Source organism: Perna viridis, chromosome 5, assembly GCF_037379345.1.
Source record: "Perna viridis isolate PV_CMFRI_1.1 ecotype Kerala chromosome 5, ASM3737934v1, whole genome shotgun sequence".
Taxonomy (NCBI): domain Eukaryota; kingdom Metazoa; phylum Mollusca; class Bivalvia; order Mytilida; family Mytilidae; genus Perna; species Perna viridis.
Window position 1 is genome coordinate 12,205,932 of NC_142449.1, and position 27,893 is coordinate 12,233,824.

At 33.6% G+C, this 27,893-nt stretch overlaps 1 protein-coding gene and 1 long non-coding RNA gene across 9 annotated transcripts; one reads left to right on the forward strand and one right to left on the reverse strand.

The window, feature by feature from the left end:
• The first annotated feature begins 5,170 nt into the window (after positions 1 to 5,170).
• LOC148616058 (beta-1,4-galactosyltransferase galt-1-like) lies at positions 5,171 to 27,755 on the forward strand. 6 transcript variants are annotated; one of them, XM_088582724.1, is made up of 3 exons: positions 5,171 to 5,301; positions 11,911 to 12,454; positions 24,475 to 27,755. In XM_088582724.1, exons 2-3 carry the CDS (start codon positions 12,039 to 12,041, stop codon positions 25,427 to 25,429), a joined length of 1,371 nt encoding a protein of 456 aa, XP_088438850.1. In that variant the 5' UTR covers positions 5,171 to 5,301; positions 11,911 to 12,038; the 3' UTR covers positions 25,430 to 27,755. The 6 variants fall into 6 exon arrangements, with proteins under 6 accessions (XP_088438850.1, XP_088438849.1, XP_088438853.1 ...); XM_088582723.1 differs by lacking the exon at positions 5,171 to 5,301 and adding an exon at positions 11,532 to 11,691; XM_088582727.1 differs by lacking the exon at positions 5,171 to 5,301 and adding an exon at positions 23,296 to 23,428 and having other exon boundaries at positions 12,277 to 12,454.
• LOC148616059 (uncharacterized) lies at positions 5,232 to 11,996 on the reverse strand. Of its 3 annotated transcripts, none has more exons than XR_015922100.1 (3): positions 11,884 to 11,996; positions 6,995 to 11,057; positions 5,232 to 6,766 (listed from the first exon to the last, which is right to left on the reverse strand). It is a non-coding gene; the product is annotated as an uncharacterized LOC148616059 (long non-coding RNA). The 3 variants fall into 3 exon arrangements; XR_015922101.1 differs by lacking the exon at positions 5,232 to 6,766 and having other exon boundaries at positions 6,802 to 7,877; positions 9,551 to 11,057; XR_015922099.1 differs by lacking the exon at positions 5,232 to 6,766 and having other exon boundaries at positions 6,802 to 7,191; positions 7,726 to 11,057.
• Positions 27,756 to 27,893: the final 138 nt, after the last annotated feature.

Here is a 27,893-nt window from a genome sequence, read left to right on the forward strand (position 1 = left end):
GGTTATCATAAGAATTAGCAGTTTCCTATGCAGAGAAATAATTCTTTCATAGTTATTATACCACTGCCATTAAGTTAATTTATTAAGCCCTCCATTTATCCAAAATATTATAATGCCTTGGAAAGAACATCCTGGATTTTTAATGATCAGTGGTTATTCTTATGACAATCTACTTTCTTATTAGTTTAGCTGAAAATCAGGGAGCAGTCATTATAAATATCCCTTATGTGTGTTGGGGTGAGGATTTGAAAAGGTCTTTATACTGAGGAAATCTGATTTATACAACCAATAAGTCGGCAGAAGCCTGATGGTTAACTATATCTACCACTGTACATTCTAAGAAGAAATGTACACTGCAGTCACCATGAATATAATGGCGGGTGCAGGGGGTTAGCACTCCTCTGTTTATGGAAAAAAATTGTCGTTTTCATGTGTAAAGTCCTTTGACTCCAGACTAGTACTGTTACGTTGATGCTTGAGATGTACCAAGGAGTGTATATTACAAGTCTGGTTGTACACTGTACATTATTTTGTATGTGGTGATATTCTGGTAGGTATTAGAATTCTTAATATGTTTGCTCAGGTTTATCTTTACGAATTAAATATGAAAGCTGGTGTATGTACTTTTATCTAAATTGATGGTCAGTAATTTTCATAACAGCTGGTATATTTACTTTTATCTAATTCATGATCAGTTTCTTTCATGAAACATTTAGACATTCGAAAATGCATTTTAGTGACAAGATAGCTCACTTTATACATGTTCTCCTGAGAATCTGGGTCCGTCGTGCCTAAAAATTAAGATTTAGAAGGTTTAACACGTCAATTGACGGCAATTATTGTCTTTTTTACAAATCATAGTTCTCATTTTCTTAGTTAAAACAAGGATTTATATTTAACTCCGTGGTTAAAAACAAAACTAAAAAAAGTTTTATAGTTGTTACTTATGATTATATAACCTGCTATAAGTTTTACTGTTGACTATTAAGAGCTGACATACTTTAGAAAATTACTTTTGTCTCGTGTATTCACGTCAGCTTTGATATTTTACCATCCACTATTATAGTATTAGCCCAAATGAGTAAATAGTCTGTGTTGTAATCTTTTCGTTATCTTAGACATACGAATCTGTATCACTAAGTTTTTTTAACTTTTGTAACACTTGAGATATTTGTCATTCCTACTTACAATATTAATTAATGCTAATTTGAATGGAAATTAATTGTAAGTGTTGACTTGAGAAAAGAAAAAAATGTCATATAATGGTTAGTGTCGACATTGAAAAAAAAACAACAAAAGCACAAAATTGTAGTTTTGAAAAGGGGGGCCAAACAAATTTTTAATCAAATTTAGCTATTTAACTAAATATAAACGTATGCAACTCCATAGAATTGTACCACCAAGTCGGAATTGATTGGTATTGATTTTTGATATTTGATTGGGTATTGATTTTTGGGGTAAATGACCCATCCGGACATTTACTAACTGGGGACTGAACCAAGTAATAAGCATACATGTATGGATCTGTGAAATTTTCCTATAAGGTCTAACACCATAAAAAATGTTTTGATTGACATTAAGAGATTTAATCCTTACAGATGAGGAATAAGGGTCACAAAAGTGTTCAGAACCTCAACATGTTAAACTGTGATTTTGCTGTTCCTGTTATATTAACAATTTTGAAACTGTCCGGGCATTATATGGATCTTTAAGATATTGTACTGCTATGTTTTATACCACAAAAGGAAGGTTTTGATGGGTTTGAAATTTGAAAGGTTGTGGCTTTACTTGTCAATAAAAATATAAATATAAATAAAAAAGTGCACGGAAATTACTAGTGATACATGTGTAAACGACTAGTACAATTTCACATAACTTAGTAACTTGAATACATGTGGTTGTCATTGGGAAATGTATTATACTTCATACATGGTCAAAAAGGATATCTTACCGAAGATAACTTCATTACCTTCACATGTAACGGACCGTCTCTCTCAATATCCTAAATTCAAAGTGCAATCTATTGTTCAAACGAGTTCTGAATTAACTACGCTTTCTTAACTCACTGGGTACGCTTACCATAAGAAAAAAAATATTTTATACATCATATTTGTTCAAAAAGATCATAGCAAGTGTTAAATAAACATTTTAGTCCAATTTCTGAAAAAAAACAATATTCTAATAAAAACACTCGTTTAACATTTTTTTCTACACAGCACACCTATATGAAGAGAAAAATATCATGGCGAATTTTCATTCCATAGAATAAATTGTGATGTACAGGACCAGTTATGTATTATCATTAATCTACTTAAAAATGTTAAGTATTAGAAAGGCCCAGACAGAGGTTACTTCGATTAGAAATAAATGTAGTGTAATGTCCTCTATCTCAAGGTCTTTCGGGTAGATGCGATGTATAAAATTTGTTTATAGACAAAATCCATCATGTATATCGCGGAAATAGAAATCGAAGTGTCTGGCTTCATGATGTTCCTCCTTTTGGATAAGATCAGCTGAAAAGACAGCCTCGTTAGAGTATAAAGAAATAGGCCATCGAGTAGCGGAGCACAATTTCTTCTCATTGGAATGCATAATAAAACAAGCTGTACAGTGAACATTATTATTAACATGTTCACAAGGGAGGTAACAAAATGACTAAAATGGAATTTCAAGAAATATTTAAATCACATCACAATTCAAACATCCAAGTTACACAAACGGAAGCGACCAAAAGTTCTTGTTCTATTGGCTAAAACAAACAAAAATGTTCACCTCGTCCAACGGAAAAGACATCAATTCAGAACTCACAAAGACATGTTTCTACTTGTGACAATACAAACGTTGCACTATTCCCACGCTTATTGCTTTGGATGATACAGTGGTAGACCCAGAGCGGGTTAAGAAATAGGTAATAACTTCTATGAGTAGCTTAAAAATGTTTTTCGTCTTCTATTTCACTGTTTCATAAATCACAATATATTTTCTAATTTCAAGAGACCTCTGTCTCTTCCCATATGTTTTTTTTTTGTTCTATGTGTTATGTTTGGATAAGTCATCGTCCCAAGTCAGGGTTTTGAGTCCTTCGTTCAGAGTGAGCGAAGGAGGATTAAAAACTCGGACTTTGGAGGATGGAATAAGTTTAAGTCCATGCTTTGGTTGGTCAAGTACATATACGTAAAATCATCTTATATGTCACAGTTTTGACTTGAAAATTTATTAAGTGATCTACTTATTCATTTTTGAAGGCCTTGCAACAACTATCAAGATTAAGAAAAAAAATTGTTATTCCTTGATAACTTTATGTTTCCATATTTAATATTTAAATAAATAAATATTTTTGAATTTTCTATATGAGGGGGTGGACAGGGGTTACATCATCCCCGCTTCGCTCCCCTTATATAGACCACCGCCTCCCACCCTCATGACCACCACTCCGCGACCCCTTTAAGTTTTCCCCCGGTTATGGTTCCCAAATGTAATTCCAGCTTCCAGTTTTTTATCACTCCCCGTTGCCCGACCCTTTGACCATCGCCCCCGTTCCTTCCACTAACGTTCACATCCCCTTCAACCACGGATTCTCATCACCTTAATACCGTGTCCCCATCCCCCTGTCCGACTCACCTTCTGTGTGTGCTCGTAATTTATTTTTCATTCATTCATTCGTGTCTTTACTTCCTTTCATAGAGATAAAAGGACACTTTTTTAACATTTTAATACTAACTATAGACACAAAAAAGAAAAAAAAAATCTGAAATTCAAATATATCAAATAATTTAATACACGTTGTAAATAGGTTAAGGGATGCATGTATATATCAATTATAATAACTATAAATAAGTTTTAACTACGTATTTTCTGCATTAGGAGGAGCAAAATACGTCACACAGTCTCATGAAACTGATTGTATCGATTTTGAACTGCTGACGTCAATGTAAGAAAAAGTACTTTCGATTTCGAGCACGTGAAGTTCGATGAAAAGAAAAAAGTAAAGTTTTCGATTATTTAGCCCAAAAAGCAGGATAAAATCAAGTTTTGAAAATGGCACCAGTACTTTATCAGATTTTATTTTCTTTAAATGTATAACAGGATAGCTACCAAATTTAATTTTGACTCCTAGACTTAGTATGTTTGTTTCCCAATATATTATAACTTATAAAATACTTCGCATCAAGGCCACAGTTCATATTTACTGTTATTTGATCCATTGATATCTAAAGTATTTTCGTTCATAAATTTGCATACGATTTGTAGAAATACTTTTAATACAACGATGTACAAAGCAATACGAATTAAATTGTTTTCCTGATAAAATGAATTTACTGAATAAAACCTGAATTTGCCTTGCTGAGAAATCGTGAAAATATCATTTATTAATTTTGAATTTATTACTAAGAATTAAGTAAAGGAATTAAAAATCGTACTGAATTAGAGTTCAAGTGAGAGAGGAAAGTCCGATGTATATTTTATTGCAAACCAGAAGTGATTAAACCAGCCGCAAAATTGTTTTATATACTGAAAATCTTTTGAGCTGCTTAACGAATCTAGATATTAATTATTATCCTGTTTCTTTCTTGTTAAGTTATCAACATCCTTTTGACTACTTTTTATTTCTAATCCTTTAGAAAATATAATCTTTGAGTGAAATTTGTTTTATAACATTGTTTTAATAAAATTGACAAAATGTTTAATATAAAAACATTCCCAATTACGACATATGCAAATTAAATATACCATTCCAGACTTATCATACAATTATGTTCCGTTTTTCCCTACCTATTCACATTTTTGCAACCTGGAAAATGGTACCTATAATATTCCAGCGGCACATCCTATCACCTTATATAGACTAGCTGTACGATCACTGACTACGACAAGTCGGAGAACAGTTGAATATCACAAGGGTTATCCCCCTTCTAAAACGAAAGATAACTCTTAACCATGTGTTACTCCCTAGTCCCTTCGGACCTGCTGGTAGTGCTGCTTTCTAATTTCTATGAGGCGTGGGGGTCCCAGAATAAACCTGACAAAATAGATATTACACTACCTGAGTGGCTGGTACCGCAATGGTCCAGACTTAGTACAGGCATTTCAAACGAAATGGTGGTTTAATTCCAGGTTTTACCTCCATCTTACCATTGCCGGTGGTAACTAATAGCATTTGCATGCTATAGTGTCATAATAGATAAAAAAAAGTGGTCATACCAGTGCAAAGAATACATTTACAAAAACAATCATTACTCATTGTTTAAGAAGGAACTGAGTATTTTTCAACCAAGGACTGATATCTGAAAAAGAAGTTGGGTAAGAGACCTTTTGAGATGAATTTCCTCATATCCCTGATTCAGGAGTCTGTTATGCAAATATTTTTGGCGTTTAAGAAAATCAGAGTAGTTAGTACTTGCTCTAGCGAAGCGAATCAATTGTGAAATATAAACACCATTTGTAGGAGAACAATGTACATTGCTGCACAGTTAAGGAAAAATTATAATTTTATTACTAATGTCGTCTCCTTTGTCATCATAAAGCTTAGTACTGAGATGAACACTTGCAAACTACAGCCAAAATCTTTTAAATCAATGCTAGTCTAAGATACACGTACCCGTCAACTAGACACAACTATTTCTCAGTTGATAAGCTAAAAATTGTCGCATAGACATTTATGTGTCCTGAAAAAAAAAGGCTTAGCTTCTGGACCCTAGTTCCAGAGGCATGTGCTTTACAGGTTACAGACCACCAATTCAACCAATGAGCATTTGGAACGTACGCAAAAACAGTCCTACGCAGAAATTACCCCTGTTCCTCATAGTGCTGTGAAAAAAGTTCTCATCTCATTTAAAAAATTTAAACAGTTTCTGAAAGGAAAAACATTTCTGTACATTTTATAGGTGCATTTTGCTTCTTGTGATGTGAAGCCTAATCTCCATAATGATTTCTTAATATACCCCTATCTTGTGAAAACACTGGGATTTCCCATGCTATTTATAGACACTTCACTTCCCGTGACCAGTACTGCACTGCAAGTCTGCTAACCCCACATGCCATTCTGAGGATTGTGAGCTGACATATGTAGAATCATGCTGATATATAGTCCTCTGCAGGTTAAAGTTAAGGTAAAGTCCAGAGAAGCCATTGAATATTGTGAAATTAGCATAGAAGCCTATGGGAAGTGGAATTAGTGGTTTTTAGCCTACATCAACGCCCAAGTCTGGTGAAGGGAACACTAGCCACGCACTGTTATGTTCCTAGAGCACATACAGTTCTAGATCTATATCATCCCATAAATCCTTGGTAACCTAGTTTTACAAACGTCTATTTTGATTTGTGATCTTAATTCCGATGTCACGAGGCAAAATCCGTACAAAAAATCTATATGGATAAAGATGTCTTTTTTCGTTCAGAGGGAAGGAAGTGGTCTCAAAGATATAGAGCAACCAAAGCTTCACTTTAAGTTCTTAATTAAAGAACAAAAGATTGCCTTTCGCCAATCTCGAAAACCATATGGGAAATGTGCCAAACCTCTCCTACCTTTTTATTACTAACATCATAACTAATTTATACGATACCGGAACCTTTGTCAGTCCAATAGATGGGATATACATTTTTTTAAATAAATTTACTTTTCATGGACACTCTACACAAATCCAGGCGGGGTATGTTCCGCTGAAATCGTGGTTTATGAAATACCGCTATCTAAAGGCATTGCAAATCAATTGGGAATAAACAATCCTCTATAAACGAACCTTCAACTCAGACCGCTGTCCTGTTTCTGAAGAAGAACAATAAGGTTTTGGTCAAAATGGGAAGGCAAGATCGGGGGTAATATTGTGGAACTGCATGGACAACTTATTTGAAATTCAACAAAGTTACTAATTAAATGTTTCGTATTAATTTTGAGGTTAAATGCTTTTGCATTAAATAAAAATGTAAATATTAAATTTATTTCTGTTTAAAATGTACATGTACAGCTTTATAATACGACGGAAATGTGACTTACGGGCCCATACCAACCCTTTACTTCTAGGCAGCCCTATATATACTGGTACCAGTCAATTTTTTTTTATCTTGTTGACCGGTCTGTAAACCTGTCCTATATTGTATATAAGAACCGGGCTCCCTCTTCTATCGGTGTTACATGAAGAAGATTGGAATACCTTCAGTCATTCTACCTCTCAGGTCTAGTCTTTCCGGTATCTACAAAAGTTTAATTTCACAATTTATTGATTATTTCATCATTCAAACATCCATTTGCGTTTTAGTGCGTTAATTGTTACATCATACTTTTAAACCATGATGTATTTAGTGCACCACGAAATCTGATAATTGCCGTTCAATGTCAGAATTTTTTTACTGACATTTACCACAGCGGTACAGAAAAAATATTCAATACAATTTACATAGATACATAATGAGTCGATAAGTGTGCGTGTATTGAAAAAAAAATGTTGATCCACTTACTATATGCACAAATTAAGACAACTACTCGGAGCCAACATCTTTGTAATTTGTCCAGTAAATTTACATAAATTGTTTAAAACAGAACTCTGAAGGTGATAATAATGGAACTCCTCCCCAATATCTCCTGAATTACATAAATGACATATGATATGGCATTTTTTATCGGGATTGAAGCAGAAAATAACTTCTCATTTTGGCGTTAAAGTCAGTCCTGGATGCCAAGGATACACCAATCCGTCTTTGTATATCTACTATGTATGCGTATAATACCTTATTAGTTTTTTTATACGACCAGTCATCTTCGTTGCAATGAAATCGACTCGGGGAAGGAGAATATTTCTGAGGGTCACAAGCGAAGCTCCCAAATGGATCAGTCTGATCCTACATAAATCGTTCAAGGGACTTCGAATACATTTCTGAAACTAGTCGTTTTTTTCTATTAAGGAACATATTTCAAATACAGTTATTATTACTTTAAAGGTGCATGACGTTTTGATACACTGTTGGTTCTATTTCGTTAAAGCATTTTTATTGTTGTAAAGAAACAAATGGATTAGACAAAAATTTGCATTCTTGATAATTAATGTTGAATAAATCAATGTAAAAAACAAAAAAAACAAAATACTTAAGAACTTTTCTCAAAACATCCAGAAGCAAAGAAAAGTGTCGGATCGCGAATAAGCTTTATAAATATGAATAAAATAGACATCAAAATGAGGCATGCATATTGATTGTGAACTTTGGAAGATCGGACGAATTCGTCCAGAGAAGTTTGTAACGTGGTCCTGTTTTTTTGTTTACGTTTGTGCATGATACAACATAATAAAGCACTGGCTATCGTTGGTCAAAATGCACACTTTCTTGCACATGACTTGCCTACAGTATCTTATCAGCAGTTGTGAAGTTATCCATGAATAAAATTCCGAATTTATCTAGAAAGAAAAACAAAAAAACAACAACAACAAGTACTATCTGTAAGAAAATTCTGGCGCGGTAATATTATTTGTTCAGCATCATGAGACGAATTTTTCAAAACAATTCATCATTTGATGTAAGAGTTACGGCCCCTGCAATAGTTTTTTTGCCATTTTTGCATGTACAACTTTGAACTCTTCTGCTCTAAAAATATTGTACAATGTTCGATGAAAGTGGCAGATTTGTTTCACAGGGTATCCCACACAAAATGACCATTGGAATTTTTAATCTGAAAAAAACATGGCCGCCGTTACTAAAAAATATAACATAGGGATCAGAAGGCAATTTTAGCAAATAACTCAAAAACCGTTGCCTTTAGCAAAGTTTTTGCAGTGGTAATATTGTTCGGCATCATCAGACCGACCAAAGCCGAAATTTTCAAAACGATTCGTCAACTGAGGTAGGAATTACGGCTCAAGAAACTAATTTTAAATTTTGTTTTCCACATGTACGACTTTGAAAATCTTCTCTAAAACCATTTAAGATCATTCAATGAAAATAAGCATAATTTTATTGGTTCTTTAGTGTATTATGCTCGACATGACTTGTGATTTTTAATCCGTGAACAGAAATGACTGCCTATACTAAAAACGGAACATAGGAGTCGGAAGACAGTTCTTAGAAAATTATTCAAAAGCTGTTGCCTTTAGCAAAATTCTGGTTCAGGTCATAAAATGCTACTAAAAGCATTTCGTGCATTTGACAATTAAGTTAATTTTAACTTAGCCTGTCTCAATCCTCAAGTTTTTTCAAATAAGCAAATGGTTAACCAGGTGAGCGATTCAGGCTGTCTTGAGCCTCTAGTTTACCGCTACTAAAGTTTGATACAAAATATAATAGCACTTACTTGTATGGTTCTTAATTAAAAATGGCGTCGCTCACCTATTTTTATAGAAATATCTTCTATAAAGCACATTCTTTCAAACAAAAACCGATGGATTTATCAACTGCCCTTAATAGATTTATTCGTAAAGGATACGATTTTCAAATTGAACATATGGATAAATCTATTAAGGGCAGTTAATAAATTCATAAATTCATTCTACGGATATTCGACCGCTAATTGCAACCCTACAAAAAAACATCGTCATATTTTAGTATTTACTACATCGAATCTTACCTATTTAGCACTTGATGTTACTACTCCTCATCAAGCCCACTTGAATTGTTACAGTAGTTACCGATTGTTGTTGATACTTGTAATTTTGATGGCATTGTTATTCTTTACTATGTTCTGAGCTAGCTTTCAGTAACTGTCAGATTTCTTTAATCGTCCATGTGTTGTATTTGAAGTATTCAATGAAGGAAAAATGGATATAATATTACTGAGTGAATTCTATGGTGTTTTATTTGTTGTTTCAGTTCATTTTTGAACTTGCATTAAAGGGAGATCGTTAAGGCCTTATTAAACTAGTTTAACCCCATCGCAGGCATGAGCCTGTCCTGTCAGGAGATGTGTCTTCGTGTCTTTTTTTGTTTATTATGAAGTGGTGTCGTTCTGTTATTGTGTATTTTATCACTTTCGTAGTCTGGCCTTTCAGAACTTACTTAAAGGGGTGTTTACACTAACGTATTATTGTTTAATGTTTTAATACATTTTGGTGATCCCTGTATTTAAAGGTTATTATACAATGATGCGTATGTCGCGTTTCATCGTATCAGTTTCTTTTTCTATTCTATGGTCAGCACAAATCATGGCTTATAGCAGTGGCAAACAATACCATCAGGCACAAATATGGCAACACTAAATGATGTGAGTGCTGCTACTGAAGGCCTTCCAGAGGTATTCGTTATAGAAGTCATTAAAGTAGGAAAAGGTGTATCTGTCATGAAGTAAATAAGATAACCGATTGTTCCAATAGCAACCACGCTCCCAAGAAAATCAAATGGTTGCTTACTTAACCTTTTTCGTGCTAGTTCTTCATTTCAAGATTCAAGATTCTTTATTTCACTCAGACACAAGTTATGTGTAACATGAGGCAAATACAAATACAATTAATGAAAATGGCAAGGTAGACAGATATACAAAAAACACATAAAATATATGCATTAAATTACAATATAGCTGACAGTTTTTTGATAAACATGGAAGTTTTAGATAACAAAGTTGTATGACAATTTGAAAACATACCCTTAAACTTGTGGTGTATTGATGGGTGGGATGAAAAATACTTTGGTACATATAGCTTCCTAAGATTTACAATAATAGAATTTTTACATACAAATAAATAATGAAACTCATCTCCTAATAAACCTTCGTTGCATAAGCTACATATTCGTTCATGTCTAGGTATATTGTGCCATCGTCTAGTTTCTATAGGAAATTTTATATTGGACGATCTAAATTTGGTTATCCAGATTCGGGATTTCTCGGGTATACGAAGTAAGTAAGTTTCAAGACCAAAGTTTTGCTTAAATAACTCATAGAAAGATCCTCTAGAGGAGTTATCTGCTTAGTTACCCTGAAGTCAGTATCAGAAAGATGGCGAGGTAATTTACTATTAACATAAATAAATTGGAAAAGCTTTTTGTTATAAAATCAATATGGAAATTTCACTTACTGCATATCTGTCTCTTAAACCATTCCAACTGAGTTCAATATCAAGATAAACACACATGCCGAAAATCTATGAAAAATACAAAGTGATTTGATTTTTGGGTTTATTCTGTTCAGGAATTCAGCATTAAGTGTAGGACTAGTAAGTGTACCGTATTTTTAATAATAACCATAAAATAGATTCTTTCAGAATATGAAATTTTCTGATACAATGTAAGAATTCATCTTTAAAAGAGATAATAAAAATCCACGTAACGTAAAGTGATCCTTGTACAATCCAACAGATTAGAACGTTTAATCATGGGGTGGGTTGGGGGCATGATTTTTAAACTTGTAGGTCAGCATGTCTTGAAAGAGAAGTTGAAGTAAGTCTTGAAATTGCCTCGTTACACACACACTTTCACAGCGCATTGACCGATAAATTTTCATAAACTGTTAAGTAAATATTTTGCTATACACTATAATGTGGATACTTATTACGTAGGAAAAAAATATTTAATTTCTCATTCTTAACAATAACAAGCATTGACACACATTGTGTATTTAAATCCTCGTGTAGCCAGGCATTGAAGTGTGTAATTGAATGGTTATGTACTGCTACAACTACTTACCCGGAAACGTTGATTTTCTCATTTTAAAAACATGGAAAACCATGTATTGAGTATAGAGAGAACGAAACTTTTTTTCTGATAAAAAAGCTCTAGGTAAGCTATCGTTATAATTCTTGATAGTCTTTGGTACCATAATAGTCACATGACTAGTATATTAATCCACGTATTATCGGAAATGTACTTCATAACTTATTAACCACATTGTAATATAAATGAATGGATTGTGAAAATCAATAGCGTCTAATTATTACAACTATGGCATCGCATCGAATAAACATTCCTTACCTTTACTACAAGTGTTTTTTATTATAGGCAACTATCATGTCAATAAAGAGCTCACTCGCTCAGCTGTACTGGTCTTCCGGTTGTTGAAGTGATGACCCGGTACTAGACACAAGATGACTTACTTGGAAATTATGTTACAGATTAGATAAATTATTATGCAACGAAGGACTTCAAACATATTTGTTACAATACTGTGCATCTATAGTACCTGTATATTTTTAATATGGATGAGGGAACATTCCATGCAGTCTTATCCAGCAGCAGTTTTAGAGGAGTCCATTGTTACAAGATACGTAACTCAAAGGGTCATTCTGAATGTAACCGTGCCTTCGATGTCACATGACCTTAGCTCTGATTTCCATTTCTGGAGGAAAGTCGTAGATATTCCTGACAAAGCATCTTACTTTTCCGCCTATGCTGTTCGATCTCAAAACTTACGAATTTTTGGAGCCATTGCCAAGGGCATAAAAGACAATCTATACTGTTGTTTCCTATCTTCAAAATTCCCAAATAGTGCTAACGGTAGCGATGGAGCCAAGTATGGAATGTTGCCAGAGAACAAAGGTTGCAGGTTAGTATATATCATGTTTATTTTTACCTGCGACAACGACGATGAAAGCAGGTTTAGTAGCTGCTCGACTCGTTCTGTCCGTCCGTCTGTCATGCTTAGATGTTGCTTTATTTGTGTAATCTGTAACTAAAAAATATTGAATCAGTATTTATCATTCAAACTTTGCAGTGTTTTTATTCATATTGAAGGTGCGCATCTCCTATTTTGGAGAATCCCCAAAATTGAAGATAGCCACAGTTCGGAGTTAGTAGCTTAACATACGTGTTTGCAGTTCCATGGTATTTAAAAAAAAAGTGTTTGTATTAATTTCATCCGTCTTTAGGCGATTATGATATCACAATTACTTAGAGAAGACGGATGTAAAAAGAAAAAAAACTACAAGCCCATGTATACGTGTGCATTTGTACATACTGCTTTCATTTAGAGTGAATTTCGCAAAGATTTTCCTGAATAAGACAGTAAGCATTGATTGGACATCATATCAGACTGATTGGACATTAAATCAGACATTGATTGGACATAAAATCAGACATTGATTGGACATCATATCAGACAAAAATGTTCATATTTTTAAAAATTAAGGGGCTTCAAAGGTTACTTCTGTACAATTCCAATGATGGATTCAGTTAGAGGGTGCTGGAGGTTTGCCCTTCTTTTCATTGAAAAAATTGTCATTTTCATGTGTAAAATTGACCAAAAAAAATGGCAAATGATGTCCTAGCACCCTCTTTTTCTAAGAAGCCCCGGCTGGCACTCCTCCTTTTCAGAGTGTCTGGATCCGCCACTGAATTCAACAGTGCAAGGTTTTAGAACACGTGTTGAGAATACATTGAATACGTTTTACTATTAAGATTTTGAATGATCAATACCAGGATGTTTACATGTAAGTGTTGTGTTTACACTGTATTACTATCGTTGTGAGATACCAAAACTAGTTTTTGTTTATAAAAGGGTTTACACGAACCATATTTTTAGGTTTCGATGCAAGTTTAAATCACTTAAAACCTTTATTATACCAATTTTAAAGTTGGCCGCACCCCTTGAGAGAACTAAGAACGAATATTTAGCGTGATCTGCTATTTCATTTGCATAATTATCTCTTGACTTGTTTTTATAGTAAATTTAATGACAAAGTGAGATTTGATTTTTGTTTTCGTTTTACCTGAAAGTAGGGCAAGCTGATTCTTTTCTACCGTATATAAGCATATTGAGTGACCATTATAACAATCATTTTACGGTCGATTTTAAGCTTTAAAAATAGTTTTTCTTTGATGGTTTCTGTTAGTCGGTTGGAATAGTGTAAATTTTGTTAGTGAACGCGTTTAAGAATAATGATTAATGACCGAATGAAAACATTTAAACATTTTAGAAAGAAGTTCTGTTCGTGGTAAATTAAAAAAAAAATTAATCACCTGTTGGAAATATGTGGGTTTTTACATTAAGATTTTGTTAAATGGTTTTTAATATAGAAGTGTTTTTTTTATGTTTAAAAACTTGTTACAAATTTGATGTGGTAAGATTTGACAGAAATGTAATTGTATAAACATTTTATTCAATGCAGATAGTTGAAATATAAGAAATTTATGGACTAAAACTTTCCATAGTACCAGAATGTTACAAAATGATGGACCTTTTCCTCATTTTGGAGGTACTGTACAAGAAGAATGGCTTCAAATTACTATAAGATGAAATAACATTGAAGTCATCATTTCTGAAAGCACTTCATGATATTAGACAATGCCGGATAACAGCCTTTTATGAATCTACCTTAGATTAAATATCATAATATTGCCCAAAATCAAAGATCTGCTGAAAACATTTCGCAGTCCATTAATGACGTTGACATTGGTCCTACATGATTTCATTGAGTTCCGACTTTAACCATAGCTTACAAATCGGTGGTCATCGACACTGGTCAAATTAAAACCTTAGTTCACATTCTGATAAACATGCCCCTTCTTGCCTTTAGTCATGTTCACATCTCACGTGTCTAGGCCTGTTCTAGAACATGTCACCACCCACTTGTAATCATCTGTCAAAGAAGTTATACGCATCTACCAAAGAACTTGTACAGATCTGTCTAAAACATATCTAAAACTTTTTCATCGAAAATGTGTCTGTTGTCTCTTGTCTAGAAAATAAAAAGTAGGATCTGTACATTACGATAAAAAATATGACAACAACATAAAAAGGGGTGACAACAAAGTGAAAAGGAAACACCACAAAGTGAAAAAAGTATCCACATGTAGTGAAAAAGTATCACCACAAAGTGAAATAAGTATCACCACAAAGTGGAAACAGTATCACCACATGAAAAGTCAAAACGTAACACTACAAAGTAAAAAAGTACTATTGTATGTGGGGTACCAATTCTCGTGGTTTTCGTTGGTAGGCCAAACTATGAAAATTGGTTCCCAACAAATGGTAGATTCTCATTGATGTGTATACTGAAAACTTCAAAACCACGAATTCAAGAATCCACGAACTAATGTTTCTTCTTTGATCTACAAAAAAATGGTATCCACGAATTAAAGAGCTTCCACAGTATCACATGCAAAGTGAAAAAGTAACATCACCAAGTAAAATGGTATGATAGCATTGTATTATCAGTCTACATAAGGCATCTATTGCGTTCCATGTAATTGGGCTGTGTTGATTGAACTCACTAGAATTTTTTTGTCTGTGTCTTTACTTTGCATTATTTAGTTGTAGTCGATACATACTTCATTTGTAGTTCTCGTAAGAATTCGTTTTCAAGAAATATCCATTGGAAAAGAAGCAATATGACAGACAATTGTATGATTCGTATCACAAATGTGACAAATTGCCTTATATATATACAGTGATAATTTAGTTGTATATTTCATATAAATGGACCGATCAAGTCAACTGAACAAACAAGCAATAGAGGAACAGTAAAACCTGTTTTAAGGAGGTAGACCTAAGTTAAGGGATATAACTCATGAAATCAGTGAGTATATGTTTGTATTATATGTATATTCAGTGTCAAGCTATTTTAAACAGAATGAAATCAGTCCAAGTTACTCTGATGCTTACATGAGATTGATGTAAAATGCTGAATTCAAACGTTCCAATGATTTGTAAGAGTTTTACCCTAGTTGTACCGCCTTAATTGACCTTCCAAGGGAGAGCAAAATCATGGTCACATTAGGCATTTGCACTACATTGGGACACCTTAACAATAGTTTTAAGGCAGGTTTTTTGCTGAATACAGATGGCCGCTACGACAGGTTTGACTGTATTCGGACTAAATAAATGTTTAGTCGAAATCAGGATGGTTCTTTATACTTAATCTCGTGTTAACTTTAATGACATTGGTAGATGAATCACTTTGTTTTACGGGCTCTGACAACATCTTATTTAAACCCATTTACAGAGTTCATTACATTTATTTACATTAAAGAATAGGCCAGTTTAACGGTTTATAATTTGACAAATATATTATCAGGATCAAATATTGATTCATTATCTAGCCAATTATTTTAATATTCGACTTGAAATAGATTGGCATTTCAATATATAGTGCATTACTGGATAATAAATCAATTTTAAAGAGTTTGACTTATACCGTGCATCCTCTATCAGCAAGGTGCTTGTCATGGTAACTGCCCAAAGACCAAAGTTTAAAACATTCTGGAGATGTTGTCGAAATTGTAAAAGATGTGCAATGATATCTATCTGTGTGTCACTTTTGCTATATTTGACGGTATTCGGACAAACATTTCTCTTCTTACATGAAACGACAGTGAGCGATGGAGAATATTATGCTACATCTAGGATCGACCATTGGAGAGAACATATCTCACGTGACACCTACATTTTCTCCTTGCACGTCATGGATAATCTAGGGACTATTCGATTTGTTATTTGTGACCTTCTAGTTAAACGCAGACCTAAAGGTGTTTGTTGTTTCTTTGATGCAAACAATACCATTATAGAGAGTTCTTCATTTGCATACTATAGAATACCAGAATTTCGAACCAATAATAGGCAAGTAGAATAGCTACTATATGCTTGTTGATATTGCCATTACCCGAAAACTTACCTTTCATGAAAACTTATAGGTGGTTTGAACTATAATAATTACTTTCCCTCCTTCTCCTGCACAAATGGTATGTTCACTATTTTAAAGCCCCACATAGCCTATAACCAAGCAGGGTGATAGGTAGTTAACAGGAAGAGATTCCAGATAGCATGCCTCCACTGGGCAAACGTTGGCTGATTGTTTTGTTGGTTCGTTGGCGTTTAGTTAGCGTTGGCAAGACAACATTGGGCCAATGTTGGTTTTTGATTTTCCTTTTTTTCAAAACAGTTTAACTTTGTTTTTGATAAGAAAATGATTAAAATGATATTTGAAGTATTTGAAATTTTCAAAAAATATATTTTACTTTTTTTCTAATATTTTGTTAACCCAACGTCGGAACACAAAAATATGATTTTCTTTTTTTAGTGTTCTGTTGACCTACTTTACAAATTTTGTTAACTGCATGTTTATTTTTAGTTTAACAAGTAATTGCTTCTTAACGTTGGGCTTATGTTTAGCCAACGTTTGGCCCAACTATATATGTTTACCTCCGCTGGACCATCGTTAGACACCCTACATTGGCCCATCGTAGGAATGCTGTCTTGGCTAAAGGTCTGTGGAGGAGACTGACTTTCCCTCGGCTTTGGCTAAAAACACTTGATTCGGTAATTTACACCTTCAATATCTCTTTACCTTGTTTTTAAACAAACAGATTCTAGGTCTATCACGGGTATTTGCTTTAGTGATAAGCATTCACCTATGGACTACATATTTAACTCTGAAATCTAGTTATGTATCTAAAAAGAAGAAAAAAAACTTTAAAAGCCAGATTTTTTATAAGAAATACTTAAATTTTCGACTTAAATATTTCTAATATTATACGTACCCTGAGACCATTTACCAAAAAATATAACTATTAAAAATAATTCCCATTTCCCTAATATGAAACTTTCATATTACCTTCTATATTGCTTTGTTGCAGGAGTGTCCAGGTGAAAAGAATAGCCCTGGTAACAAAAATAGAAACGATGTGCTTTTGGTGTATTTTTTGTATTGAAAAACCACTGGGTCGATACCACTGCTGGTGGACCTGAGGTCCCCGAGGGTATTCAACAACCCAGTAGTCAGACTTGTCTGACCCCGAATAATATCACATTTTATCTATCCTATTTATGAAATCTTGCAGTATTGAAATTTGAAAATAAGTAAAACACCGATGCTTCATTCCTTGCATCTTTGCATTGCATATGGTAGAAACACTCGGTGATGGATTTGGTTTCCTCTTTCGATAGATTTGGTTGTGAGTACTTCTTGTATTCAACTAATATTTTGATCATGATCTACCTACATATTTGATTTTAATGCTGCTGATGAAAGGCAAATTTGCATTAGTAAAAACTTATATACTTTTAGATGAATTGTGTTGAGTAAATGCATCATGGGCTGCATGATACTTAGAGGGTGTTCATTGGAAGACCCAGACAATGGGTGAAACATGCCAAATTTTGTTTAAAAAAATCACCAATTAGAGATCACAAACACGTGTTTTCCAAGAAATAAATGTTGGTTTGTAATTTAGATAGATGGTAAAAAAATGAAATAAATTACATCAAAAACACTAGAAACTTATCAAGTACCAGTCCATATAATATTCAGACACTGCTATGGTAAAGTGATTCATGGTGTAGAGAAACCCACCAAACAAACGATGATTTTTCAGTCTATGTATGTTATACTTTCACATAACGATAATCATTTCTGTATTCAGATCTGCACTTTTTAGAAAATCATGCATTAATCTACCACTAAAATCAACCAAATGAAACATGTACAGTCTATATTATTTTTATCTCAGAAGCGCAACAAGCGAATCAAAAACTTGGGCGTTATATGATCAGTAACTGTTTTTGAACAAGAAATAAAACTGAATTCGGTGGTTTTTTACATGCATGAAACACTTTCTGTCTGATTTTTATAAGGACTGCTACTTAGATAACTGTATGAGCTGTTCATAGTTAAGTAGGGAGGATAAATTCTGAGTTATCCTTTTTCATTGTTCACGATTTTAACTTTCCTTTGGAATTATTTTTTTTTAAATGGTGGGATAAAATTTACTCTCTGTTACCCGTCGCAAAGAATTTGCATGGTTTCTAATGGACAGTCTTGAAATGGTTTCTACCTGGACAGTCTTTGATATTTTTAATAATTATGATATAAGTATGATTTCATAATTGCAGCTCATTCTTCGACTTGAGAACTTTTTTCCATAATACTATAGAAATCAGACTGACAATATTTACATTAAGAGAAGACAAAAAATAATCTTGAGGAAACATTTGTACATTACTTTTATGAATTTCCCCTCAGTGTAGAAGGGGATATCAAATACATGTTACGGATACAACCACTCAACAGTAATTAACTTAGGGAAGTTAAATGAATTTGTTGTGAAAATATTTTGGTATCGATGCTGTTTTAAAACACTTTGAGAAACTGTTTCTGTTAACGTTTTTCTTATACTTTTGAGGCTGGGTATCACTAGAGTCCCTTTGCCAAGTTAATAGGAGTTAGGCCCTGGAGTCAGATTAACAGAAGAAGAAGTCCCAAAGCTTTCTTCTTAATGTAATGGTGGTCAATTGTGTTTTTGATAATAATTAAGGAGGTAGACCTAAGGTAAGGGACATGACTCTCACAAATCATTGGAACGTTTGTATTCAGCATTTTTCGTCAATCTCATGTAAGCATCAAAGTAACTTGTACTTATTTCAATCTGTTTCAAATGAAAGCTTGATAGGCTTTGGTGAAATTGAATATGATACATACATATCACTGAGTTGTGTCCCTTACCCTAGATCTACCTCATTAAAACAGCCCCTGTATATACTACCAGTAAGTTACTATATTGAAGAGGTTGTTTCACACTAACTATTAATACCGCCATGGTTAAATGTCCTAGAAGAAGGGATTTCTAGAAGGCTTGTATCAATTCAAATCATCTATTTGCAGAGGTTCGTGATGTATTTTATTGGTTTTTTAAGGGTGGGCTAGGAGAAAATCCCTCTTACAAAAGCCTGGTGAACGAAAGACACTATCGTCAATCATTCTCCGAATCTAGAATGGATGGATCTAGATGGACAGTACATATGATATATCTTGAGATTCCTTATCTTGTGATTTCATTTTGTATAGTCTATAAGTTTACACGTAATAAACTGTTACTGATTTTAGCAGTAACTTAGTATAATTTAGGAAAGATTCCTAGGAATTTTCCATGAGGACTGTGACGAGACAGATGTGAGTGTTAAAATGTTTGGTGTATACATTTTATATATGTAATGGAGCTTGTTTATTGGTCTGTGTGACCGACGTTTAAAAACTCTTAGACACAATCGAAACTTTCGATATTCAATATTGTTCCATTTTTAGAAAAATATCAGTTACAACATAAATACAGTAATCAGACTTCATTAAAGTCTTAATAACTTTTTTATTGTGTGTCTGTCTTTAATATGCAAGTATAATGTACAATTACGCTTAATGGCGTACTTCGCCTCAGTCAATATCATAAATAGTCAAACGTAAAAATCACTTGATATGTTAATAACCATTTAATGTTTCTTTGTGTACATTAAAGCGGGCATTAAATCAGCTCATTTACTCGTATGTGTTATTACAAGTGCATCGTTGTAAAATATTAATAAACAATATTTATAATATCTCCCTTATTGCAATGCGTATGAATTTTTGTAACAGATGGGAACATAATTTGTGACTCTATTTGCCCTGTTATTCATTCTGTGTCATGAAAGTTGGACTTTTAAGACGTGGTCTAAGATTACATGGAATGAATATATGGCGTTACTTTTACCCACTGCTAATTTTCTCCACCATCTTATATTTGGCATTTGGAGGGGCCTTCTCATACAGATTCATTGTACCTAAAGAAGGTTTTTCTCCTGTTAATCGTAGTAATGACCAGTGGCGGGAATTCGTGGCAAACGATACTTACGTTTACTCAGTGCACGTAATAGACAGTCTGAGGAAAGTTAGATTTATAGTTGCCGATCTTGTAGAATGTCTTGAGAGACTAGGACTGTGTTGTTATCATGATGCAGACAATACTGTTTCAAGTATTGCATTATTCAAACATTATAGGGTTCCAGAGCTTGAAAGTGATAACCGGCAAGTATTTCTTTTTTGCAAAATATAAGCTTTATACATTTAACAGACCAAGTCCACTAAAACTGGTTCCGTTATCTCTCATAAAAAGAGAAATATTAACAACAAATAGACCAGGATTTTATCAAAGTAGACGTATATATTTTGCAGAGTCAGACTAACTTGAAATCTTCTTGTCCGCTCATGTTATTGTGTTGGCTTTTCCAGAGGTTTCAGTACTTAATTGCGAAGACGTCTACATACTGGTCAATTACCCATGGTGTTCTCGTACACCTTTCGCCTTTATAACATTTTCCCTAATAATGCATCGTTGCCTTGTTCTCGACACTCTTTGTCCCAATACTAGAACTTGTTGGTTTGGAATCAGAGCTTTCCGTCTGACCTTTGGACAACTGCCCTCCAATGCTAAGTCCCGTCTATTCTTAGCACTATGTTTCAGGCGCCGTGTTCTCATCTTCACCCCATATCCTGTTTCGTCGACTACAGCTCCACCACGGGAAGGCCAGGGACTAGACTTTGGTTGTCAGAGAATGTATTTTACGCTTGCCATAATGAGTATTTACTGGTACATGTATTTATTATTGGTAGCTTATCTCCTGCACCATCACATGGCATAACAAGCTATAAAGAAACAGAACAGAGCTAGATGAAAGAGTGATGTCAGTGGCCTATGTACCTACGGTACCAAAGGCTTAAGCAAGCAAATAAGTATAAACAAGTCCGCTCTCTAATACTTCTGCAACGTTTTATCAGCCTTCTCAGAATTTGTAACGTTTACCATTTCAGTCTGGTCAAACTCGAAGTTATTTATTGGAGGGTTCGTGTACCGTTCACATTCCCTTGTGCATTGGGTTTTGGTTATTGTACAAATTACTAGTCTTGGTCTTGACCCCTTGTATTGACTAGAAGCTTAAGTACGTACGTTGAAGTGTGAATATCTGTTATAGAGGAGACTGTCCCAGACGTAACGGGTCAAGTGATGAAATCTACATATAAACATGCCCGTTGTTAAAATCGTATCTTAACCTATTTGTGTTAACCTATACCAGTGTGTCATCTTTAAAAAAGAGATTAAGTTGCTCTATGAACCTTTTTATTGTATAAACAACCACTCAACGGATTAGGGGCTTCTTAGATGATCCAGTGCTATATGTATTTTGGACCTTCATTTGTTATTACATATCACCTCTCGTCTTTAAAATATCCACGAGCAGTCGATCGGATTTTTTTTACAAAACTAAATATTTGACCTTTACTACAACATTTGAGGTTGGAATTCCGTCCCTCATTGTTCATGCAGCCATGCAGATGGTACCAAGTCCGAAAATTAATAGTTTACCTACCATGCTCTGTCATTGCTAGAGTACGTTAGATCTATAAATTTAAAAATACACTTGTTATGACCAGACCAAATTTATGATAACATACAAGTTGCGTAGAGCAAATTCCACTTTTTATTATACGTCACAGATATCTTGAAAACAAATTGCTAGAAGTGAATCCAAGAGAGTGCATGTTCTTCCATGCAGAACAAAACTATTGCTATATATTTTTTTTTAATCCTCGCGTGGAATCAAATGCAATCCCATTGTACCGAGACGTACTTTTTATGGCCATTTAGATCACTTCACACAAATGACAATAAAACTGGATTACTTATTTATGTATTAAATGCTTTTGTCTTGTTACTATTTAACTTACCTGTACATTACATAAAAGGGTTATAATAAATCACATTTATTTGAACCAATTATTGAATAGCGTAAGGGCTATTTTATTGAATCCTTGATCGACTTGGTATTTAACTTAACAACCAAACTGGAAACTTAGCAAATACTTTTAATCATATTGAATTTTTGATCAATTTTCTTTAGAAGTTACCTGTCAGTCGCCTTGCTATTTTCGCTTCAAGATAAAAATCACACAGTATAGGTATAAAGATAACATTGTATACAAATATGAATTAATGTTTTGTTTGCTGTCCGTATTATGCCTTTATTGACAAACAATATATTCTGTTGATAATGGATTCTAGTGGCTTTAGTACAGGATGTCAACTTAGAATTCTAGTTATGATGATCGAGACTTTTAGAATACTCAATCTTTAACACAAAAGGGACTCGTTTGTTTTTTTTCTGTGATTTATTGGAATATTGGAGAAACATTCGTGATTTTCCCAGGCGTGCTAGATCAGCATTAATGATTTTATTTTTACCATATTTTTACCTGTAATCACTAGCAGACACTCGGAATCGGAGCTAGCTTAAATCGGAGGATTTACTAATGGGGAGACACAAAATTACCAGAGTTTGTAACTCTCTTATTGTTGTAGGCGTGGTCTCTTATTGTTTAGTTTTTGGATTATTGTTTTCAAAGTTAGTGAAAATGAAACTTTCGTCTGCTGCAGCACAGATGAGTAATTCTGGATTGAACAAAGCAAAGCACAATGAAAGTTTGATATTAGACTGTAGCAAAACAGACGATACAAAAGAAATATTGAATTTTAACACATTAAAATCATTAAGGCCAATATGGCAAAATGTAAGTTTTTGTGACCAGATCTTCGTATTTTCGTCTTTTTCTTATTTTCACGATATGGCAACTATCACTGGTGCAGCTGCACGTACATTATTGGTTGTGAAGAACCAGCGATATTTTTGTCGATTTTACGATCAAGAACCAAATACTTGGTTGACGTGTACAGAAACTATAGCTCAGTACAAACCTATGCCGGAAAGTCGAGGGAAAAGGTGTGTTATTTTTATTCATTTGAATAGAATAAATTAGTGTTGAATGTAATTTGACCACAGGTAATGTATAAAATGTTGTTCATGTTAAATGTGTTTTACTGCTTAAGTGAGAAAAAAACATTGACAAAGGGAGAAATAACCACATTCGTGTAAAGTGTGTGTATTAATATGTTGACACAGCCTGCAAATTAACAACAAAATGAAGTAATATGTAGCTTATTTAATTGGATACCTCGGTTATAAAATGAACTAAGGAGGTAGATCTAGGGTAAGGGACATAACTCATGAAATCAGTGATATGTTTGTATCATATTCAATTTCACCAAAGCCTCTCAAGCTTTCATTTGAAGCAGAATAAAATGAAGCCAAGTTAATTAGATGCTTACACAAGATTGATGTTAAATGCTAAATACAAACGTTCCAATGATTTTTAAGAGTTGTGTCCCTTACCCTAGGTCTACCTCCTTTAGCAACATCCTGACTCGAAGTACTAGTATCTGGAAGGGGCATAACAACATGTTTCCGCTCTACGTTCATTCATGTAGCATTTAGAGCATTCCTCTAAAAATAGCCTGTATAATTCTTTCTTAAATCAACTGCTTTCCTAAGTCACTCTCGGCAGATTAGGCTGTTTTTTAGTACAGCAATACATGTACATGTTGCGAACACATTGCCAAGTTTTAACAAACTTAAAAACTATGAAAAATACAGTAATATTATGCATGATGAGGTATTGATTCACTTCATGGTCTTGAATGAGTCGATGTCCATAAAAATACATACACATATTGAACAGGAAATGTTTGACATTAGAGCGACGATATATTCAACAAGATGCAACCCCTGCTTCTTGTCATTTGAATATTGGTATCTTAAAATATCTACATTGGATTTCTTTTGTAATTATTGTATCGTTTACCTTGGAAAACTGATTGTTTACTTATATATGGACAAAATGTATGCATATCATTATTTTCATTGCATCAAGGAAAGGAAAAATTTCGATGGATCTAGCTTTTAAGAAACCTTTTTCATTTTCGTTTCAGATACAGTGCAGCATTTTTCACATGCCCATTACCCAAATCATCCCGACCGTATGCAGTGTCTTTATCAACAAACAAGTGCCAAAATCCATCAAACATTCTCCCCATTGTGTACCCTAAAGAACTTCAAAGGGACTTCACCGTGTGTGTTACACCCCTCAATTACCAATACAGTAAAGCGTACGAACTGGTTGAAATGATAGAATTAAACAGAATTTTAGGTGCCAATCACTTTGTATTTTACAACTATAGTACAGACTATAATGTGGATAAAGTTTTAGAATATTATAAAAAGTTGGGTATTGTGGACGTTTTAAAGTGGAATTTACCAATGAAAGTTGATACGTGGCCTAAGAGAAGAGACCAGCCGGTCGAAATACATTATTTTGCTCAATTAGCTGCTTTAAACGATTGTCTTTATCGCAATATGTACGTTAGCAAGTTTGTGGTATTCGAGGATTTGGACGAATTTATAATTCCACAAAAACATGAAAATTGGTCAAAAATGATGTCTAGTCTACCAGAAGGAATGGGTGCTTATATATTTAGATGCGTGTTCTTTAGGAAGGAATGGCCGGACGTAGATACTGAATTCAGTGGCAAAGATACAGCATTAAAATATAAAATGAGCACTTTACTTAAACAAAATCGAGAACCGAAGTTTTTAGGAAAAACTCATCGCTCAAAGTACATCGTAGATCCAAAACAAATAGATACTGTAGGAATACATAACGTTTGGAAGCTTCGAGCCGGTGCCAGAAGTCACTTTGTTAATCCTGAATTCGCTCGTATGCATCACTATAGAAACTGGGAGAATCCAAATGATGCTAAAACAGGAGTTTTGGATGATAGAATTTTAATGTACAAGGACCGATTATTACAAAACACAGTTAAAGTATGGGAGTCTCTTCGGAATGTGCCTTTAGGACCCCTTAACCAAAGCTCATCAAAGCAGTAGACGTTTGTTTACTTTAATATTCGCTGTAGACAGTCCTAAATAAGATTGGTTAAACGAATTCACCCATTCCATATTGCCAGTTTTGTTTTGTATGGAAATTTTATATTTAGAAAAGGGTTAATGCAGCGTGTAGATTTTAGAAGGTCAAAGGCTTTTTTTTTTCTTTTCTTTTTTTATTTAATGATTGAAATCGTTTTCCGTGTCTTTAGGCACGCTAAATACCTTGTTTTTGCATAATATTTTGTTTTATAGATGGTTTTTGTTTATTTTCTTTTCGTTGAATGTTTTTGAATCTATAGCTAATTTATTGGTTAAGTATTATCTTTTGGAAGAATCATAAGTTATACATCAATAATCTTTTACAGAACTGTTTTTCCCGCAGAAGTGGATTACTAATCCTTGTAGTGCAAATATGGGTCTGTGAAGAAAGGAATCTAGTTCTCAAATTGTAGTGCTTCATGTACAAAACAAATAAAAAATATCTTTCGGTTGAAAAATTGTTTTATATACTTCTGATTTTTTTTGCTTTATATTGTCTAATGGATAGAAGAAATTAATACATGTATATAAATGAATAAATGAAAATTATATCTTACTGTATGATTCTTACATGGACATGTATTTAAGTACACATAAAGTTCAGACACTACCAATGGTAAAGTAATTCATGGTTAAGAAAAACCCACCATACAAACGATGCTTTTTTGGTCTACATATGCTATACTTTCACACAACAACAACCTTTTCTGCATTCAGATTTGCACTTTTTAGAAAATCATACATTTATCTCCCACTAAAAGCAACCAAAGCAAGCCAAATCAAGAACGATAACTCTTGCAAAGTCCAAATTTCATGCACAATCCATATAATTTTTATCTCAAAAGCGCAACAAAAAATGAAAAACTAAGACTGGTTACGCAATCAGTTACTGTTTATGAACAAGAAATAAAACTGAATTTGGTGGGTTTTTGGCATGCATGAATCACCTTCTGTCTGATTTTTTAGGGTGGTCAGTGCCTGGTTTTATATCATGTTCAGTAGATAAGGAGTGTTGAAAGTTTTAATCAAGCATTAAATGTCGATGTGCCACGGTTGATGTACAGTTTACAAACCATTCATACATTTGGTGAAATTCCTGTCTCACCATATACTTATTCCAGCCGCACGTCTGTATGTACTGCTATTATATTAGGAAAAGGTATCATGAAAGTATGTTTATCTTTCATTCGAGAGTTTCATTTTCATCACGAGTCATTAGTAAGTTGTTACTCTAACTTGGTGATATGTGGATTGACGGACGGACGGACCGACGGGAGAACAGACTGGCATTTTCACTCAATACAATTTTGCGGTGCTTTGTGTTAAGCATCTATTGAATCTTGACATTATATTATTTACTAGGTCGTTATTTTGCCAAAAAAGAAGGTGTGGTAATATTCGAATATTATGGAATAAACTGATCAATGAAATGGCAGATCCCAGTCCGTCCCAATATCAAGTAATTAAGTAGTACTCTATCTAAGAATCATGCAAAATGTGATTCATGGTTGGAAAGCCTGCATATTTTTATTTATGACATTTTGTTATGTTGTGGTAAACAGAAAATGATATATGGCCTTTCATACAACCCCTGTTAACATGAGATATATTATAAAGAATGTACTATAGAATTCAAAATTAAGGGAAGTAACTGTAAATAACATTGAAAGAGCAGACAGATTAGAATGAATGATTATTTCATCATATACTAGTAGGCCCACAAAACAACTTCATTACAAAAATAAAAATGTATAGCTTTTTTGGTTACATCACATACAACAGAATTTGTATAATTTTTACGAAGACTGCTACTTAAACTTTTAGATCATTAGTTTTGTTGTCTATAGAACGGCTCTGTGTTTTTGAACATACAAAATGTGGACACATGTTTTTAAGGTGTAGCCTATATGTATTGTGAGAGAGTGTAACTAACTATATCAATATTTTGTTACTGATTTTTTTTTTATCAAGTAGAACAATGATATTTCTAGTCAATCTCTTCCTAATAAATTTTCTTTACAAGGAATAACATTACCATCATTGATGAATTTAGGTAACAGTAAATAAATTCGAATTGAAATAATGGGTTTCAGAGCCAAATCTTTTTTTCTGCCTTTTGTGATAATTCGTGTAGTTTTTTGTAGACAGTAGTACATTTAAATTTGTTCTATTTGTTTTATGTACCAACATTCGTATGTTTACATGTTATCGTTAGGCAAAAATAATTTATAATGATGTATTATTGTTGAAGGGTCTAATTTTAAAATAAAATTTAAAATATTGCTGACTTCAAATTTGTTTGGTCAAAAAATCCCATTGTCGGATTCCTAATCGATCTCCTATACAGACTATGCTATTCAATACAGTAATAAAATGCTGCGTCATAAGCGCTTTGTATGTACGCCCGTCATCATCTAGAAGTAAA